General features: G+C 31.0%; 1 protein-coding gene across 5 annotated transcripts in view; it reads left to right on the plus strand.

Moving 5' to 3' along the window:
* The first annotated feature begins 390 nt into the window (after positions 1 to 390).
* LOC125070551 (carbohydrate sulfotransferase 11) overlaps positions 391 to 21,267 on the plus strand; it is a 51,308-nt gene continuing 30,431 nt past the window's right edge. The window contains exons 1-3 of one of the 5 annotated variants that reach the window (XM_047680456.1): positions 392 to 829; positions 14,857 to 15,077; positions 15,280 to 15,336. In XM_047680456.1, the coding sequence (XP_047536412.1) occupies positions 14,925 to 15,077; positions 15,280 to 15,336 (210 nt within the window). In that variant the 5' untranslated portion in view covers positions 392 to 829; positions 14,857 to 14,924. Of the gene's footprint in view, positions 830 to 14,856; positions 15,078 to 15,279; positions 15,337 to 21,267 lie in introns of all 5 variants that reach the window. The other 4 variants (XM_047680459.1, XM_047680458.1, XM_047680460.1 and 1 more) reach the window with 4 other exon arrangements.

Genomic DNA, 21,267 nt, shown 5'->3' on the forward strand with positions numbered 1-21,267 from the left:
GAATTTAAATGCCTGTCGTAACTTTTCATTGTAGCTCTGCTTATTTCATGATAGCGCTTTAGACATTTGCTGCATTAGTGTGTCAGCGTGGTGACATTAAATGATAGATATTTATTTTTGTTCGGCCGTGACTCGACCTCTAAGCCTATATTATCCAGCAGAAAACACACTTATTACCGTGGGAACAAGGTCATTCAACGCTACAGTTCTGGTGTCACGCATGCGTCTAAATTTGATTCTTCTCAGCAAAAAATAATATCTGGGATTCGGGAGTGCATTGTAACGGGTTACTGTAATTGCATGTCACGAACCCCGGTCACTTGGCACTATTTCTCTAGAGGACTGTGGATTCCAGGGTGTTTTGCCAAAAATAAACCTGCAGTGCAGTATCGGGCTTGCAGCGAGAGACTGCGGTGCTGGCCCATTCATTGCCATAAGGTCGATACGGAGCCCAGTACCGGCGCGTCTGCCTTCGTGCGCGGATGTATCGTGATTTAACATTCATTCGCGCTGCTGACTGCTACATCGCCGCGATCGTTTCGTATTGACAATTAGAGCTTTTATTTATAAACAAATATTGTTTATCTCTTGTAAAAACGATTAATTCGTAATTAATCCTTGTTTTACTACGTTATATACACTGAAAGAGTTATGTTTTTGATTGTAGAGTGATTTGTTTTGGTTAATGTTTATACTGAAAGGTGAAAGCGCACGTGCCGTTTTGAGAAGACAAGGGTTAAATTAAAAGTAAATAGAATGTGATTGTTTCCCTGACTGGTGAATTTAAAGATATATTTCTCAAATGCAATAATATAATAGTGATTATAATGTAAGTAGTATACGTGATATAATGTAAGGGAAACATATAAACGATTTTCTGCAATGAGAACGATCATTGCCAATTAATATCATGTTCGAATATGACATTGATAATAATTTGTTATAACTAACAAGTTGAACTTTGCGTACTACCTACCTTCTATTGCCATTAATAAAGACAATATTGATTCTGAAACGCTTGATAATCAGGGAATAGATATTTGAATTTTATAATTATTCAACAAATTAAATTTTTGTTTGTATATTGAGTTTGGGTTCTTCACATGTTATGATACATATGATGTGATATATTTTTTCGTACCTAAATGCAACACGAATATTCTCGCGTTCAATATTGAATTATTAAATTTTGTTTAATTGTAATAACTAGCTACTTTATTTCACGTCTGATATTTTTTCAGTACCTAGTACTGTACTAAAACATCATGTATTATTTTCTTTTCTTATCGAATTAGTAGTAAACAAAAAAAAATAATTAAATTATAATTTTCGAAACAAAATTAATGCTTATTTTAACACGTATTACATTCACATTGTTTGTGTTACGCAATCTTATAGTCAATAGACTTTCTATTTCTTTAATAATGTGGAGGTGACAATTATACAAGACAGTTGTATTTTTTTTTAAATATATTTTACTACTCATTCATCCGTGGCCGTTTATTATAATATATCAGTTATGAATTGAAATTAAATTATATTATATCTACACTATGTCCAATACCAGGATATAATATAGGTATGTACAAAGTTACAATTGAATCCATTAATCAGATATGGCATAATTGAGTAACAAACTATAAAATATCAAAACAAACTTTTTCATTTATAATGCAACTAGCAACCAACCTTCCGACCTATGTCTTGTTCCTCGTCATATTAATTTCGTAAATCCTGTAATTTATGTCTGTCCTTTTTTGCTAATTCAGGAGCCAGGCTACCTTCATGTTGAATTGTCGAAGTAACGCTTCATTGGTTTAGTCGTGATGAGTTAGCAAACAGACAGGCAGATTTGCTTTGAGTTGAATTTTCATTGCATTGTATTTCTGAAAAAAATTAACAAAACTCTATACCATTACAATTAAAAAGTTCTTATTTATAAAAAAATGTTGAAAACGTAAAAACCAATACACTAAAATTTGTATTTGGTAATCATCGAAAAAATTAAAATTATATGTAGGTAATCATCGAAAATACATATTTTAAATCTACAAAACAACAAATGACATACTATCGCACGTGACATTGGCGAAATAATCTGTCCCTCTCGGAACAAATAAAAGGCAAAATAAAAAATTAATAAAAAATGATATACTATTATTATTTAATTTTAATACGCGTTATTATTACAAATCGTTCTTTAAATTTGTCATAGATCAATAACTTATTATAAATATAAAACCATTGTCGCTAAACGTAAAAACATATTCTTGCAAATTAAAGACAACTCGAGTTTGTTTAAGTTTAAAATCTTATATAAAATCCGTTTAATCTATTTTACTTATATACACATAAATGTAGGTTTCATTCTTTAGTTAAAGTTTGAATTGCAAGCTTGAATGAGCAAATGGCGTGACTAAAGCTTTTATCGAACATTCTTGATGCTTGCGGATGCTCCGAGTAAATTATTTGCCTGCAAACTACCTACCTACTTTCAAATCACATTTGATTGCCTTATGAATTTAACATACTTAAGTTACCGTTTCATTGAGTCGGTTCCTTTGTAGTTTTCTAATAAGTGCATACCTAACAGGACGGTAGTATTTTTTTTCTTGTCTTAAATTCGTCGTTATTACAAACGGTTATTGACTTGGTATAATGAAGACTTAATGTACGATATATTTCAGGTCTAAGTCTAGCTGTATTTATCTCAATTTAATGAAAAAAAAAATTTAGTCGATAACGTTTCACTATTAATTTTCCAATAGTCATAATTATGAATCTCTTTTTTCAACAAACAGTTATTTATATCATACTAAATAATAGTAATGTACCTTCGTAAATACATAAATAAGGAGAAAAGCTTTACTGCTGAATTTCCGATTACATTTATTCGTCGATGTTAATTTTTTGTCGCATTACGAGTGCTTCGCGATCTCATCCCGAGGTCAACCGGCGGCTTCTATAGTCACAATCTAGTTTCACGTCTATTCTCTAACGCTGTTCAATGCCACGCTAAATGTAAAAAGTAAGAGTATTGTATTGATAGTATTCATACAAAAATAGATAAATTCTTGTATAAATACACTTCGATGTTAATCGTCTTTTGGCGCTTTGGGGACCGACACGTATACCGTGACGGCAAGCGGTATTACACTCACCAATATGACCTCATTCTAATACAGACTGTTACATCATTTCTATCCTTCCTGATTTCTGATTTAACAGGTATATTATAATTTGTAACCTTAATCTAATATTTGATTAAGGTTATAACTTCATCCTTTTTTTAAATAATGAGACGTTTTTATTTTTATCGTGTAAAATATTGCCAGTCCTTCTTAAATAAATAAAAAGAAACAAATGAGTTGACAGTTACCTTTTTTTAAAAAAAATGAAATAAAAAATTAAGCCTTTACTTCGCTGGATACGATTTTACTACGTACATTTTAATTTATTATTCAATATATGATTATTATATTTTTAATTATTTAACAACATCCACGCTCACAGTTGCATGTGCTTTTTTTTACATTTTCCTTTAATACATTTTGGCGTTTTATATTTTATCTTATTACTCAAAATCAGCAGATCTTCGCTGGCTGATAATTTGATAAGACATGATAACTAATTTTATTGGATTTTAGGGACTATTTAAAAACCTTTAATATGCAGGATACGTTAGCCCTGCCTGGCTTATACCCCTCGATCTTCGGTGACGATTCCTTGATCTCTCTTTTTGAAAAGAGCAATTATTACAATATTTTATGTTAACTTATTCATGATATTTCTTTCGCTTTGATTATCTTTTGAACAAACGATGGTATGACATCAAAAATATTTTATCAAGAGTTACAGCCATCAAAGAAAAGTTGGAAGATAAGTTGGCTAAAGTTTCTGTTAATAACTTATTATTACCGAGCTGTGTTTGTTCGTGACTTCTGAATAATTGTATAAGTTACAAACACATACCCCAATTAAAAACTATTTCAATGTACCGTAATGAATACCTGATCAATTTTTTATATTTTAAACACAACGCAGTTCATAGGCCCACCTGATAAAGCGAACATCACCACTCATAGAAATTTGCGTCCTAAGGATAACAGTTCCTTCCATCGCCGATGTTACATCCCTTATACCTATAGCTACACTGGCTTACACGCCTTCCAACACTGACTCCAATTTTACTATCATAGACAGTTTTTTTTTATCGCAATCGAATTGCAATTTAATCGTTGCCATTCAACTATTCTTCAAAGGCAGCGATGCAGTTACGGTTCGGTCAAAGTTAGATCGAAATATAATCTAGATCGTATCGTAACTGATATAATACAATTGATCCTCAGTAATGATTACCGGAATAGAATAGAAGTATCATTAGCGTTATAAATTTGTACAATTGGTCTCCAGATCACAACAATACTAAGCATTGCTGTTTGGGTAGAATAAGTTATAAGTGATACCCAGAAGGGCTTTCACAGAGCCCTAAACCTTTTTATCTAACCTAGCAAGTCGGTTAACAAGTATATGAACTTCTAAGGTTAAAGGGTAAAAATGTGAACGAACTGACTCACACTGAGATGAATTTTTGACCAAGTTAGTAAAAGGATGACCCTCCCAAAAAAACTTGATGCCTATGGTTTTATATGAATTCAATTAAAGTCAGAGATAAAATTTGTTTCAAATTCTTCTTAGGCTTAACTTATATAGGTACTATGAAGCCTTATAACAATCTGTAGTTATAATAATTTTTATTATTCATATTCCATCTAAATGTATTTTTGTTCATCGTCGACATGGTCTTAAGTATTTTTAAGTTATTCCATTTGAAAGTGAAACCTTATAAATTGTATGGCTTATAAATTAAAGAGTCTTTACATATTCATGTTGCGCGTAGGAGACAATCACTTACCGACCTTGATGTGAAGACATACTTTATTGAATCGTATAATAATTATAATACTCATTTAATGAAATATGTCCATTAGTTAGATGGAATAAATGTACAGCTTTTCACGCATAAGCTGATTAAATGTCCCCAATTTGCATTCAGTTATCTGGGGTTTTACTAATCTATTAAATAGGTTATTCATAATCAAATGTGTCTAAGTATAGGTATAAGAATTTGTCGTATAAATTCTATATAAACTTTCGGAACTCCGTTTAAAAACATATATATATATATTTATATTTACAATGCTGGAAAAAAATCTAAAAAGCTATTGCGCGCTGCTACAATACCAGTTCGAGTATATCATTTAATAAAAAATATTGAATTGGTATTAGGTATCAATAAAAACAACAAAAATATTTATTATAATAGTTTACGTAAAAAGTTTTATAAAAAATGCACCTTGAAATGTGTTCAATAACAAGAAAATAATACATGATTTTCAAACTGAGTCTAAATTTCTTTGGCTTATTTTCGAAACGATTTTAAGAAATACAGCATTAATTCTTATCAAATTAAGTAGCTTAAATGCATTGTGCATTTAATATAGATCAAATGTCCCTTTATAGCATGTAATTTAAATTAATATTTTCGAAGGTATTACAGATTTAAAACGAAGGGATATAGCAGTTTGTATTGTCCAATGACTGAAAAACTGTGAACGTTTTATGCATATAAAGACATACTGTAGTATTTAAGATCGGCATTGCAATCGTGCGATGTCGGGTCGGATCGCTAGTTTTCACAATAAAATAAAAACATTCAAATACTCGAAGTTATTCTAATCATTATTGTTCACCAGAAAACTATATAAAATATCAGTCTATTCAATGTATTAACATGATATTATTTTTAATACGTGTACAAATAATATACTTGTATTAATAAACGGAACGTGGAAGTTTAAATTACTTTATACAAGTGAAAATCTAATTAATTAACGTAATTAATACACGCCTTTAATACACAAATATGATGTCACGCATATATATGCTAACATTTTATTTACATTTTTTTATTCGAAGTTGATCTTCACGTGTTCGGTAACATTATGCGGAGTTCAATATTTTAGTATGTCAAGGCAAACATTTTTATCACCTTAAATGTGAAAGGAACATCCATAAAAATACCAAAGAAACCTTATATATATAAATATATGATAATCAACATCTGGACAAAGCTAATCCATGACGCTGCTCTATTGGAGGTTGAGAATGTAGTCTATTCCAATCACAGGCAATTGAAATTTAATTGACGTGATATCATTGTTCGGGATCTTGAATAGTCTATGGTGTTCATTATGGATACGTGAAAAAATGGCGTTTTGAATGACGGCGCAGTCGTTATTGGAACTTTGTAAGTTAAATTAAAGCGGATATAAAAATATAGTGTTGTTATAATTAAAGATATATTTAACGATTCAAGACCATAACAAATACATACATTTATTTGATCATAACAAAACTGCTTGTTGTTTAAAATATTTATTGTTGGAAGTTCTTTGAGTGCCCGTCTTGGACGAAAAACAGTAATTCTTATTACGGCTAACTTTTAAATATATATATAACACAGTTATTAGCAAATCATAAAGAATATGTAAATCTGAGGTTAGTTTATCTTTACTCCTTTGTCAATAGGAATAGATCAGATGTGTTCTGGTTATCCTTACGGAAAACCACCTTCAGGCAGAGTGAGACTTGTATTTTAATTATTTTATTATATGTTAAGCGAAGTCTAGAACACAGAAAATACAATTTCAAATTAAACATTACATTTATTATTTTAAACGCAAACGCTCGTAAACTTAACATGGCTTTCTTGGATTTCTTGGATAATATGAATTCATAATACCTCATGGGCTAAGATCTACTTGGTGAGCTCGATATAGTTGTATAACATATTATAAACAAAAAAATAATAAAAAGGAAACGTTATCTATGTTAATCTTGATAATGTTATGTACATAATGTTAGTATTGAAATAAATTTTACTGTCATGCAATGGTCAGAGAAACTATCGTTAGAGTGGACTTTTATCATTCCATAAGCTTATCATATTTTACAAACAATGTTTTTACAATTCTATCTATTATATTTATGTCTATTAACTAAATTTATTTATGTAACAAAATGCTTACAAATGTCCTTATATCGTAACAAAATATTCTTGCATAAATTCAGAATGCAAACTTAAGAACGTCTTCTAGTTCGAAATATGACAAATTTAATCTTTAACTTAACCTTTGCTTGCCGTTAACAAGGTAATATAGGGCAAAGTTCCTTTGAATTTTAAAAAAGGAACTAACTATATGCATAGTTAGTTTTTTTTAAATTAAGGAAATAGGCAAATGAATGGGAAACACTTAATGAAATTACTCAATTACTTTCAGTTATTATTGTACTGAGTTCTCACTTCACGCATTGTGCATATACAAATTATATCTTATGTGTCTCGGGACAACCTTGTTTAGTTTAATTGTCATGACTACGGAATTCTACAATAAGCTGAGTTCACACTAGAGGATTTGTTACACATAATAAGAATTTATAATTTGATATCACTTACAATTACTGAACATAATTGTGGGTTATATTTTATAGAGACAATTTGGATTGCATTTGTGTTATGATAAGGTAAAGATTAACATTTCAATCTTTTAAAGTTACTTAACTGCTCAATGCAATATCAATTGATATGAACTTCTTGATTTACATTTTTTTTTTTTTGATAATAAGGCCTTAAAAAGAATCCTTAATATCAGAATAATAACAAATACCTTTATAAACGTCCAGGATACTTAGCATTGTTTTGAGTGGGCCAGTGTAGTTAAGGTCATATTTATAGTGCCCAAGGTTGGTGGCTGGTGGGGCATTGGTTATGTAAGGAATGGTTATTTTTTCATACAGTACCAATATCTATGGACGGAGGTGACCCTCATCTGGTCCATTTACCGGTCTGCTCACCTCATTCAAACAGATAAAAACTTCACTGCGGGATCGGATAATTTATAGCTAAATGTTAATTAAATTAACGTCACTAATACTTATACTTAATTTTTTACACTAATACAATTTTTATATGTAAGCTGCCTCAACCTCATATAATTATTGAATTAATGATATAGAAATTCAAAAATATATATTTTTTTGTATTTATAAGACCAGATTGAATGGTATGTCTGTAGAACCATTTTTTGTTGTCGCTGGGAAAAAATACACGTTCACCACATATGATCTGCGGTTAAGTTGCGGTTATGAATGCCAACTAAAAACAAACAGTACCCTCTCCGCCTTTTAGGGGGCGCCACGGTAGGGTTTGCGTATGTACTTAACGTCCCAAACTTACAGAACCGGCCCTAAGCAATCGATAAATACAAAATTTTAAAAACATAACATTTGAAACGGGTTAAAAACGGTTTTAAAATCAAGTAACAACTCGTAAACGTAAGGTTCGTCACATGATTTAACCGATACTATCGCTTCTCTGCTTATTAACGCCTATACACGCCACTGATCGTTATAAATTCAAAAACAACTGAACGGGTTTTAATGTGAATAATTAATTAAGCTTTTGAAAACGTCGGAAAAAATATCATACCGGCTGGGACCGACATGAGCGGTATAAAAGATAAACAAACCTTAGATTTACGTATTTCATGCGATTTGCTAATAACTCAGCTATGTTGTGCACTACCAATAGTTTATGAATAATATATCAAATATAATATACATTTATAATACGATACCATTACACCTAACTACTTTTAGCCAATTTTATTTGACTTCCAAAATTCCGATAATAGTTTGGTCGACGTTTAAAACGCCATTTTTTCACAAATCCGTATTGAATATCATAGATTAATCAAGCCCTCGACCAATAATATCGATATAAATTTGTTGTCAAATGTTGTTTCTTTGGCTTTACTCCTCTTATCGTTGGAATAGAGAGTATAATTACAATATAAACATTTTTTGCAGACCTATGTTCTACCTGTGCGAAACTGGGATGGATAGCTCTTTTGAAAGATAAATAAATTAATAATGTTTTGTCTCTCTTTCGCGAACTTGCATTCGAAATTTAAATTGTTTGTTTTATCCAAAGCATCTTATCGTAACTGATCATTCCTCCTTTTGTATTGTCGTTGAATATACATACACCGTTTTCCTTAAATGATACATGACTTTTATGTTTAACTATAACAAGTCTAGTACGGGATTACCAATAATTTGCGTAATGTCTCCCGATAAAAAATAAAGTTTTATTTTTATTTATTTTTATGCAATTAATAAATTAGTTATTTCCTAATAGATACAAGTCAATATTCTGTTATCGGTGGGTAATACCTACCCAGACGGTCTTGCAAAAACTGTACCACAACTTGTACTTAATAAGTAACGTTATAAAAATCATAAATATAAATAATATATTACGTGCTTAATAAAATTGCGTGAAAAAATGCGCTTACGACGCGAATGCATTTAAACAGCGTATTGCGAAGTTCTTTTACAAGAACCGGTTGCACGGCCAGATTCAAGATGTTCGTGTTATTCTGAACAATTCCCGGTATTTAATCAAGATTTGTCGTTTCATTCGCTGAATAATAAATACTTTGTCTTATATATAAATAGATGTTGATGTGCGAGACAGGAGTTAGTACAGTATTTATCAAAAGATTAACTAACTTATCTCGCCACGGTTTCTCTGGTTTAATAATGGTAGGAGTAATATGCAAAAATATCATATGTATATGTATATGCATACATCAAAGAAATAAATACACGTAGCATTTTGCCTTTTATAAACGGTAGTAGATTTCGGTGTTTTATGGTGCTTTCTAATCAATAAAATTTATCTAATGAACCTTTGAAAATGCCATTCGATATTATTCTTTCCTCTCGATATATTTTTATTGTAGGTAACAATATTAAATGAAATGATCGAAGTTTTTTTAGGAAGTTTGGCGCCAAAATGATAAAACCTCTTTTAAATGAAATTTTTAATATCAATAAGTATACATTAGTTTAGTGAGAATGTTTTCTGTTCTGTTTTAATTTTTTTTTATACAGTCATAATTTAGTAAATTGCAATCAAGAATTATTTTTTATTATCTACATATCTACGGCTGGAGCTCTTCAAAATGAGACTATAACCGATTTTTTATATGCACCCATCGTCCCATAATCACTGGGACAAAAATCGGCTAACGCTATTAAATATATAAGATAGGTTATTCATTCCCATGCCTCTGATATATTTCTGACCTCACCAGTCCGCCTGTGTGCATCAGCGTTTTGGAATTTCGGCTACTTGGTTACTTCCGTTAAACCTTCCAATTAACAAAAACAAAAGAATTTTTAGTGGTCAAATTTTTTGAAGAATTATCCAAATAATGGATTTAAATGTATTCAAAATACGTTACATATATAGCTCACTAATGAATTATTATATTAACTCCCAAATCCATCGTGTATATTGTAAAAAAATAACAAGTATCAAAACTATTTGTATAGTAATCAATAACACATCAGTTCTTAGACAAATGAGCTTTATCACTCTCCAAACATTCGGAAACCTTGGAATATATCCAAAAGAATGTTTGTACTCCAATTTTCGTTCACAACGTCGTTACCGCGCATGACAACAAACAATTTTGGCTCAAAAAAATATATCGAATAACTCATTTCTTAAATTTCCGAGAACAGCGCGGCAATCAATCATGTGGTCATTTACGTTTTTTATATACTTAGTTGTTTATATAGAAGATATTTATAGCGTAAATAATAAATATATTATATAGATTGTTTTTTTGAACGTATTAGTTTTATTTAACAATAATCATACCGTAATGTTATTTGTAACTTTTAAGTCATCGTATTTAATTTCTAATTTATTAACAATGTTTACTATAATTTGTATTAAATAGCTGATGCCCGCGACTTTGTCCGCGTGTTTATTTAAATTACAATAACGTTCTTAACTCACATCAACCTGAGAAAACCGCAAGAAAAATTCGTTCAGTAGTTTCATACATGACCAAGCACAGGAAATTTTTTTTTTTAATTATTTTAATTTTTCCCTTTGCCTTTTTTTTATTACACACTCGCGGTGTCTACTGCTCACTACATGTACTAATATAGATATGCACGCACACTACTTGAATATTTTTACTTACAAAACAAACATCGCGTGATTAACAATGCAATATGAGCTTGTTTTGTTACAGTTATTTATTTGTGAAATAAAAATTACTCGATTAATTATCACATTTATTATAATTGTATTTCTCTTTAACACTTAAATCTGCATATTTAAAAATAAGAAATATTATGAGTGATGGTTCTGAGATTAAAATTACATGTAGATAAAAAATATACTTGTGTTTGTGTGAGTGAAGTATTTTGACGTAGTCCCACTCTTAATGTTACAGTAATCGACCTTGAAATTATACTCCCATCTCGTTCAAAGAAGTTTCACTTCAGTAGCAAACGTCATTCTACACATTACAACTGTCACAGATTAAAAACAAACTTGAAATACCAAAACGAAAATAATGATAGATAAATATATTTTTTTTTAATTTTTCGTGTATGGAATTAACATTCCGTATTACGTAAGTAGGTTATAGTAATAACAGTTAGGCGTGTAGTCTATTAGTGCTGTTACCGTTATTACCGCAATTACTGAACGCCTGACGGGAACCGTGACATTTCCCTCGCAATAATTCAATCAAAAAATATTCTTTAATATCACCGCTTTCACACAAATAAAAAATTTAATTAACAACGTAGGTATATATTTAGATAATATTATAACACTGTAAGTATATTTATATGACACTACATAGTATAAAACAAAGTCGCTTGCTGCTGTCTGTCTGTCCCTATGTATGCTTAGATCTTTTAAACTACGCAATGGATTTTGATACGGTTTATTTTAATACATATAGTGAGAAAAACTGATAATTGTAGAGGTTTCTAATGTAATGTCGTAAATAAACACATTTTTTTGCGCTTTCATTGCAAACGCTGGCTGAAATAGATCAAAATAATGTATTACAGTATTGTACACCTTTGAATGATCTACAAAATAGTCCGCGATGGTATATGTTTATCTCTTAGGGATAACCTACAATAACTATATTTTATACTTTCCTTTTTACGAGAAATAATGACTTATTTACAAATCCATTTAAAGCAAAACATCATTAGTCGAACATTACTTACGTTATAAAAGTATAATTATTATAATTATATCGATTTTAATATTATTGTTAACAGTAGGTTTAAACGTACGTACGTATTGATTACTATAATATTCTGTATTATATGAATAATAGGTAATTTAACATCCTCAAAGCAAAATTTGCAATATCTCATACTTACAATAACAGTTCGTTGAATTTTGATACAAGGAAACTATATAATCTTGAATATAAATAGAATATAAACAAGGGCCTACTAAATATTAATTACTAGTCGGTACAAAACGATTCTTTAGTGCGATTCGCTTGGAAAAACACTCAACTTTCATTTATTATACAACACCAGAATAAACTGTTATATGTCTTTTCATTTATCGCCTTATTTTTAAATTAGTTAAATATAATTATTGTAATTCATACATATTATATGATGGTTTATATATACAAGTAAAAAAATATATTGAAGGAATTTTCAGAAGCGAAAATAATACATGACACAGTTCTCTCTAACATTTGCTATAACACTTGGCAAATGAACGATGCATCGTGCCAAAGAAGTTCCAATCAGCATGACTTAGTTCCACTGACCTAATACACAACATTTCTTTTGTTACATATTAAACGGAATGCAATTATGCAATGAATCTTACTTAAATAGAATAATTCATTGAATAAATACTTACTTATTTTATCATTGAATCGAATTTCATAAAATTATAATTGATTTGAAAAAGTTATTCGCACAGCGAAATAGAGCAGTTTTGTGATTTATATGTCTTTGATAATTTATATGTCCAAATAACACAATCACAGCTTAGAAGACATAAAAAAAATAGTGGCCAACGATTGACTACTAAGTACACGCACACTAGTAAATAGAATGACGTTTGGCGAGCTTCAAGCGTAACTCACGCACACCAAGATAATAAAGTTGGCACGTTTGTTTTAGTTGTATTGTAGTGCGCCACTCTAGATATATAATTATATGATATTATGTGAATTTGATTTATTCCGACCTCTGAATTGGAAGCCTGATAAAAATAAACAAATCATTAAATAAAGCTTATTAATTATATGTTATTTTTAATACACGATTCAATATCTTCATTGATGTTCTGTGCATGGGATTTTAAAGTCTTCAAGAGTGTGTGCAATCACGTGCACTCTATTCGCCGGCTCATGTATATTTGTATGTAATGTTTGTATGTATATGTGTCTGTTGTCCGAGCTGCTAATGTGAATTTCTTAAGCAAAATAACCCATTCACTTTTTTATTATTTTATTTGTTGTTCTGTTTCTTTAAACAACTTTAGTTTTGAAAAATATTTGTTATGGTCAAAGTCACAAAACAAAAAAAAAGCCTCTTTATTGTTTATAACGTAAGATTGTTGTTCATTTTTTATTTTATCTATATTAATATTATATATGTAAAAGTAACACTGTCTGTCTGTCTGTCGCTCTTTCACGGCCACAACCACAAAACCAAATTTTATGAGATTTGGTATGAAGTAAACTTGAACTCTAAGAAGGTACATAACTGACGATCCCCAATCGCGAGTGAAGCCGCGGGCAACGACTAGTATGAAATATCAAAAAATCACTCTTTAATTAGCCTAACAACTTAATTACAATTGTAAATCAGTATCAATAACCTCTAATTGTGTCAGTATTTTAAACCATCTAAATAAACATAAATATATTTACCTCATATTTAAATGTAGTTTATTAAAGAAAATATAGAAAAGATTTTTACAATGAAATGCCTATCGGCCTCGACAAACTTCTGCAGAGATGCAATTTAATTTCCAGAAAATACCCTCGGCCATTCTTAGGAAAATTGCTTTTCGATATTAAGGCAATTTCACCACTCGCTCGCACAAACGAACTCAATTTTTTTTAATACCTTAATAATTTATACTTGATTGCCTTTTTTCATTTGAGCTCCGGTATAATTTCAGAGAATAATAATGCATTCGAAACTTTATTAAAACGCACTTCTGTATATATTGGAAGATGTGGCGGAACAGTTCATTGCTTACATTTTAAATAGTTTCTTAAATGGCGTTTGATATTACTAATAAATTAAAAGTTATTATTATAATATTGTATCATACGTTACGACTAATCAGAATAGAGGATAGGCCTAGAGTGGGGTCGACATCTTATCGTTTTGGTGGGAATTACGTAGTGGATTAACCTTACAAAATGATATAGGTATGTTATGTTAGCAATCTTAAATGTTGGTAATGATCGTTCGCATTTGTAGACGTTAATGGGAATTTAATTGGTCGTTAAAAAAATAGGAAAGAAAAAGATTATAACCCCCTCGGAGCAAGCGGGGAGTATGTGTGACATGGTCGAGTGCTGCGGGTTACATTACCTTCCGAAAACCAGCGATACTCTCAAGGGAGCGTAATAGCGTCAATAGTGCAATGATTTATGGGCCGCCTAGCGATGTAAAAAGTCGTAAGTTCGATCCTTTTCTCTTGGACTATTGTCCTAGTAATAATTACTACTATTCTTGCTTAAACTTGCCGGTTATGAAAATACGAATTTAATCGAATTAAAGAGCAGATCCAGATACCACATTTGTACTCCCCGCACTCTGTTAGTAGAGGGGTTATAATTATACAAAATCGCATTATAATCACACGTAGTAAAGTATATTTACAAGTTATTTAAAATATTAAAACGTCCACAGATAAAACAATGTAATAGACAAAGTTGTGAATGATTTTGTGATGGTGAAAAATTAAAAAATATATCAAAATGGGTAGAAGAAACGTCAGTGCTTTGAGGTTAGGGCGATGTGTTGCGTTTTTAGCCGCAGCTGCCTTCCTGTTACCGTTCTCCATCCTTCTCATGGTAGCTGATCAGCAGTACAATCTGACGTACAACTCCAAACGAGTCTTCTATCAAGAGGTAAGAAATTGCATGTCAATAAATACATATGTAATTCATAAAAAAAACATTTCATTATACGTAAATTAAACAAAAATATAAAAAAGCGCTGAAAATTATCAACGAGACTGGCTGGATATAAAAAATGCATGACGTCGTGTCGTGTCGTCTATGTGCAAAAATAACAAAAAAATACATTCAAATTGAATTTCTTTTTTTCCAGAGTGACTTCTATAAAATAAACGGAACATATTTTCCGCCCACATTTTTACGGACACAGGTAATAAAATAAAATGTCACTTGAAAGGCTAAGGCTGCTTTCACACGGTGCAACAAAAGCAGCGGCCCCCATGGATCGCCGCGGCATTTTTTGCATTTGTACACTATCTTTCGTACACACGACGAATCGTGATATGCGTGATATATTGGGACGGCAAAACTCAAAAAGAGTTCGAGTTTAGTTCTATATTTCACTAAGTTAATTCGTTGATAGTGCCTCTTTTGCGGCGCCGTATGAAACAGCCTTATGTTGCACAAAGCTTAATTAAAAACTAACAAAGGTCCAAAGACGACTTTGCACGAATTATTTGCCTTTATCCTGCTGAGAACCAACTAACATAATTTAATAATATATATTTAAAATGTAACCTATTTTGTCAGCTATGAATTAAATATTCAATATGGCTTTACTACTTTTAAAAAAAGAAGTCATCCTCTTTTGTTTGTATTAAATTTTCAAGTTATATAACACTAAAGAAAACATTGTATAACCTTCACATATTGTTTTATTATAAAACTGCTTTATAGAAACAGTTAAGATTAGACCTGTATAGTAATAATCACAGTATCTTAACTGTAAGTTCAATTTTATTAGCTTTACAGTTAAACAATTTTCTTTCATTATTCCCTATACGTTAAATTTAAAAAAGATTAATTTGAATCAAAACACAGGATAAAGGCGAAACGCACAATGCTTAACGCGCAAAAATCGGGTATAATATTTATATCCAAATATTTAAGATTTTTTAACGAATGTCTCATGATTCGGTCTCCAAATTATTGTCGATGTTTTGTGTTCTACAGATAAAAAATGAATGAAAGGACGTCGTCAGTCGTGACATTAAATCAGGCCTTGATGGTTATACGGTTAATTGATGTGCCATCGTTCCGGTATAAGTCATTGGCGTTATATCGGAACCGTGGCATGGGCCAGCCTGGCAGGGAATTAAATCAAAATTGGATGTCTAATTGTGAAAAATAGTGTTGTTACTTTTTATAAGCATAAATTAATTTAATATTTTCGTAATCATTTCCCAGTTTCATGATGGATAATATTTTTTATAGAAAGAAACTATACGTAGAATATACAGATTAAAAATTAATCTCAAAACATTTTTAAGAAACTTTAAGTATATATAATAATGCAGGAAAAAATAACGTGTTAACAAGTATTGCTTAATGTCTGTCAAATAACAATTTCATTTCCTAAAAGATTACAACATGTCTATGAATTTTAAGTTATTTCGTAACACATATAAAACCAGTTTTACCAAGTGTTTATGAGGTTCTTACATTTATGTGTCACAGAAGATGAAATGACGAGCTTCATTACGTAACTCCTAACTAATACAGTGGATAAAAAAAAAAACTTGACCAAGATAACACAACTAACGATTAATTATACAAGTTTTGCAAATGTCGTTTGAATATGACAATGACAATCCATACAAATAAATAATATTGAAATGTCTTTCTGATTTGTAAATAACAGCTATTTAATTTAAATTTAAGGTTATTATATAGTATTGTATATAATCACAGAAAAGAAAAACTAATATAATATCCAAATCTATCCTAAGCAAAAACAAAATTACTGTAAATTTTTTTTATCGGTTTTGGTCACGGATTCGGATAGATTTTATTTCGGATATCCTATAGTTTCGGTTACGTTTACGGAGTTCCATAACATCCTTGATAGAGGTCATCAAGGCAAACAGCTTTTCTATACTAACAAATGAGCCATTTTCGTTGTAACGCCGTTGTTACTAAAGGAAAAAATTTTAAACTAATAAACATAAAATTTATATTAAAAGATGCAGTACCTAAAGGTTTTAGTATAAAATACATGGTCAAATGTACAACGTTTGCCGATGGTTTTGATTGTTATATATATATTGAGATGTTTGTGGATAATAGAAAAACACGTTCAATTGCTTGATAGTTTATTGCTAAGAAGAATGTTTCCCATAGCAACAAGTATAACATATATATATAATCAAAACCATCGGCAAACGTATTATATATAACAATATATAAAATGTACACTTGAACTTCAAAATTTTGTAAGTAGATAAGTTCAAATGCGGTGTTCAATATTTATAATAGTAACATTTTATGTTTAAAGGATTATTTAGATACCAATAAAACTAAAGGAATATTTTTTTGAGTAACTTTTTATTTACTGGACGTATAAGACAAAAGAAGCAAATCTGTATGCAAGTCCTTACGTTGAGACCACGACTAACGGTGTTCGAGTTACAAACAAAATGAATGGTGTGGGAACCGCTTTTACAAAAAAAAAAACTACTTTAGCTTTTATACACATTACACATAACACACACTTTAGCAAATATAAGGAATACATAGACAGTAGAAGAGGTTTTTTGTGTGTAAGAAATGTTTCACACAATCGTTATTTATATTGCGTTGAATTCAAATTCTATTTTGGAGTTTTATCCTCAAATGTGTCCAGAGAAGTTCGACTTGAGTAACCTTATAATTGAACATAATATATTCTTCTTCATAAGCCAGGTTCTTTGTAAATAAAGAATTAAAAATATTTTTTATTTTTACGAATAACTTTACCGTAATCACCTGATGGTAGGTGCCGAGGTGCACCCGGTTATATATATATATATATATATATATATATATATATATATATATATATATATATATATATATATATATATATATATATATATATATATATATATATATATATATTGTCATAGTATTTAATTTACACAACAATGTAAATTGGTGTAAAAGAATAACTACGTAGTTTTTTTCGTTTCTTCTCGGTAGAGTTCATATTCCGAATCGGTAATAGTTTTACATTTAACGCTGTATAACGATTTATAACTATATTCTTGGTGGTAGGGCTTTGTGCAAGCCCGTCAGGGTAGGTACCACCCACTCATCATACCCGATATTCTACCGCCAAATAACAGTACACTGTATTGTTTTGTTCCGGTTAGAAGGGCGGGTGAGCCAGTGTAATCACAGGCACATGGGACATAACATCTTAGTTCCCAAGGTTGGTGGCGCATAGGTGATGTAAGGAATGGTTAATATTTCTTACAGCGCCTTTGTCTATGGGCGGTGGTGACCACTTATCATCAGGTGGCCCATACGCTCGTCCGCCAACCAACGCCATAAAAAAAGAACCTGCTCGAACAGCCCTGTCTTAAGCCAAGAACCCGAGTGCAACTAGTGTTCGGTGTAAAAGATTTTTAAGAGATTTCCTGGTTGCGCCTCACCGAAGATCTCAGAATTGACCATTATTGGCGAAGACCGGGTTTTTTGCAATACCTCTACCATGGGTTGAGACGGGCGATGTTCAAATTAATAATCTTTTGATTTTGATTGAATTCATTATTGAGAGTTCAGGAAAAACAAACGCTGGAAGAAAGATTACATAAAACATGGACTCAAAATGCTGCGAACAATTTGGCAACTTTGACGCATATTTATAAAATGTTTCAGAAGCTATAGTCAGTGTGATGCTGCCTCAATTTCCGGAAAGTACGATTTAATTATTGCAATAAAAGAACCGTAGTTCAGGCAATTTATGCAGAATCATATAAGAAGAATGAGTTTTTTGTGACGCTCTTAAATAAAGTGCTTATAAATACAATAGGCACATAACTGCTGACAACGTTTTCAACTTTTTTTTGTCATGTACGTCTTTGAATAGCAATTGATTTTAAATGAGTCTTTTGTATACTTTTAATAGTTGAGATATTCTATATTATTGTTATATAATAAATACATCATTATAATATAAATTCTTTGTGTCTGACTATATTGTTTCATAAATATTGTATGAAATCAATGGAAATCCAAATTTAAACTTGCAAGCTAAGTTGTGGGTGGATGACACTCTCGAATTTCTTGCTTTTAGCCGTTGCCCGATTTTTTTTACTATCAACGCGGCATAAAGCGAGCGGGTTAACCAAACTATTGCGCACGCGCAGTGTGCAGTTATTGGTAAACGGGTACGGGACGCGCGCATTTTTGAATCTCAGTCATATCAGACTGATCTAACGATTTACGTAATACTGCCATAGGCTTATAATATAACAGAACTAGTCATTTGAAATCCGCATCGTAGTTTGAATATAAATGTTTGAAGTCTGATTGAAAATACCAATAACTCATCATCGGTCACTTCTATGTCATTATACAAAAAACGCGGTTTACTGATTGAACTTTTCTTGGTGGAGGGGCTTTGTGCAAGCCCGTCTGGGTAGGTACCAAACACTCATTAGATATTCTGCCGCCAAGCAGCAATACTTGGTATTGTTGTGTTCCGGTTTGAAGGGTGAGAGAGCCAGTACAAATACAGGCACAAGGGACATAACATCTTAGCTCCTAAGGTTGTTGGCGCATTGGTGTAATGTAGGGGATGGTTATTACTTCTTACAGCGTCAATGTCTACGAGCAGTGGTGACCACTTACTATCAGGTGGTCCATTTGTCCGTCCGCCTACCTATTACATAAAAAAATACTAATAAGTATGTGCATAGGCAGCAATCTTGCAGCTTCCGCTCTGACTGGCTCGCACAAGAGGTTTCACAATAAGTCTTACGCGGTCTGGCAAGAGAAGTAAGCAATATAAGTTTTTATTTAAGCAAAATATAACGTTGAATATTATCCATAGCAGTTAGTATTATCAGAAACAATAAAACGTTCCTCATAGCTTAAATGTCTACAAAACCATGGTATATTTTATGCTGTCGGATTGTATGTACAATCTCTACACTAGCTCACTCAATACACAACATAAAGTGTTGCTGTTTGACGGAAGAATATTTGATGACAGTCCAAACACTCAAAACCAAATAATGTTCATATGTGTCGCATATAACGTCTCAATATAGTAAACAAATTGTACACGAACAGTTGTTGGAGGTAATAGTTGAAAATCTGGTTTCTAATTATTTATTTTGCAAGAAAATCCATTACGTATTCACAATAATCGCATCAGGTTTTAAATGTTACGGAATTTTCTGACGTAACACTTTTGAATCCAATATTTGTTATATAAATAAAACTTCTTATTCAATTTAACCAAAGCTAAGAAATAAAATAGCAACACGATGACGTTGTTTTAACATATAACAGCGCAGTCATCGATGTTGAATAGTATAAAAACTATTTATTTCAATAATAGGTTAGGGTTTTCAGGGTTATACCAATTATTGGCTAACTAACTTGATAGTAGGGCCTTGTGCAAGCCCAACGGGATAGGTACCTTCCACTTATTATATATTCTATCGCCAAAACAACAGTTATCAAATTTTTTGTGTTCCGATTGGAAAGCCAGTGTAACTACAGACACAAGGGACATAACATCTTAGTAACCAAGGTTGCTGTAAGGAATGGTTAATATTTCTTCCTCCCCCGATGTTTATATGCGATGGTGACCAATTACCATCAGGTGACCAAATGGCCGCCTACACAATTTATAATAAAGAAATTACAATTGTTGATTTTTTTATGTATGTTTAACCATTGGAAATATATAATTCAAAATTAAACGAATTATCGTCTTAAGTCAATGAACACAAAGAAAATAATCTAATATCAGCTATTTTGTCCTTTAGCTCGTAGGTTATTGCCCTTAAGCCCGTAACCTACTGAAGGATAAATCAATACTCTATGAACAGACTATGAAACTCTATCATTTATTTAATTCCTGTAGTGCAACTCTGTGATTATGTAACATTTTGCTTCAGAAACGCTTCTCGCAAATATAGAACTCAATTTGACATTGTAATTTAACCCTAATCGATCTTAAGAAAATTCAATTCAAATATTAAACGTCCTTAGAGGCAATATTAATCCATACTTGCAGTCATATTTACTTATTTTTTATACGTAAATATAAGTGTAATATTTTATGATACCCTAATAGCTAGCTTAC

Source organism: Vanessa atalanta, chromosome 17, assembly GCF_905147765.1.
Source record: "Vanessa atalanta chromosome 17, ilVanAtal1.2, whole genome shotgun sequence".
NCBI lineage: Eukaryota > Metazoa > Arthropoda > Insecta > Lepidoptera > Nymphalidae > Vanessa > Vanessa atalanta.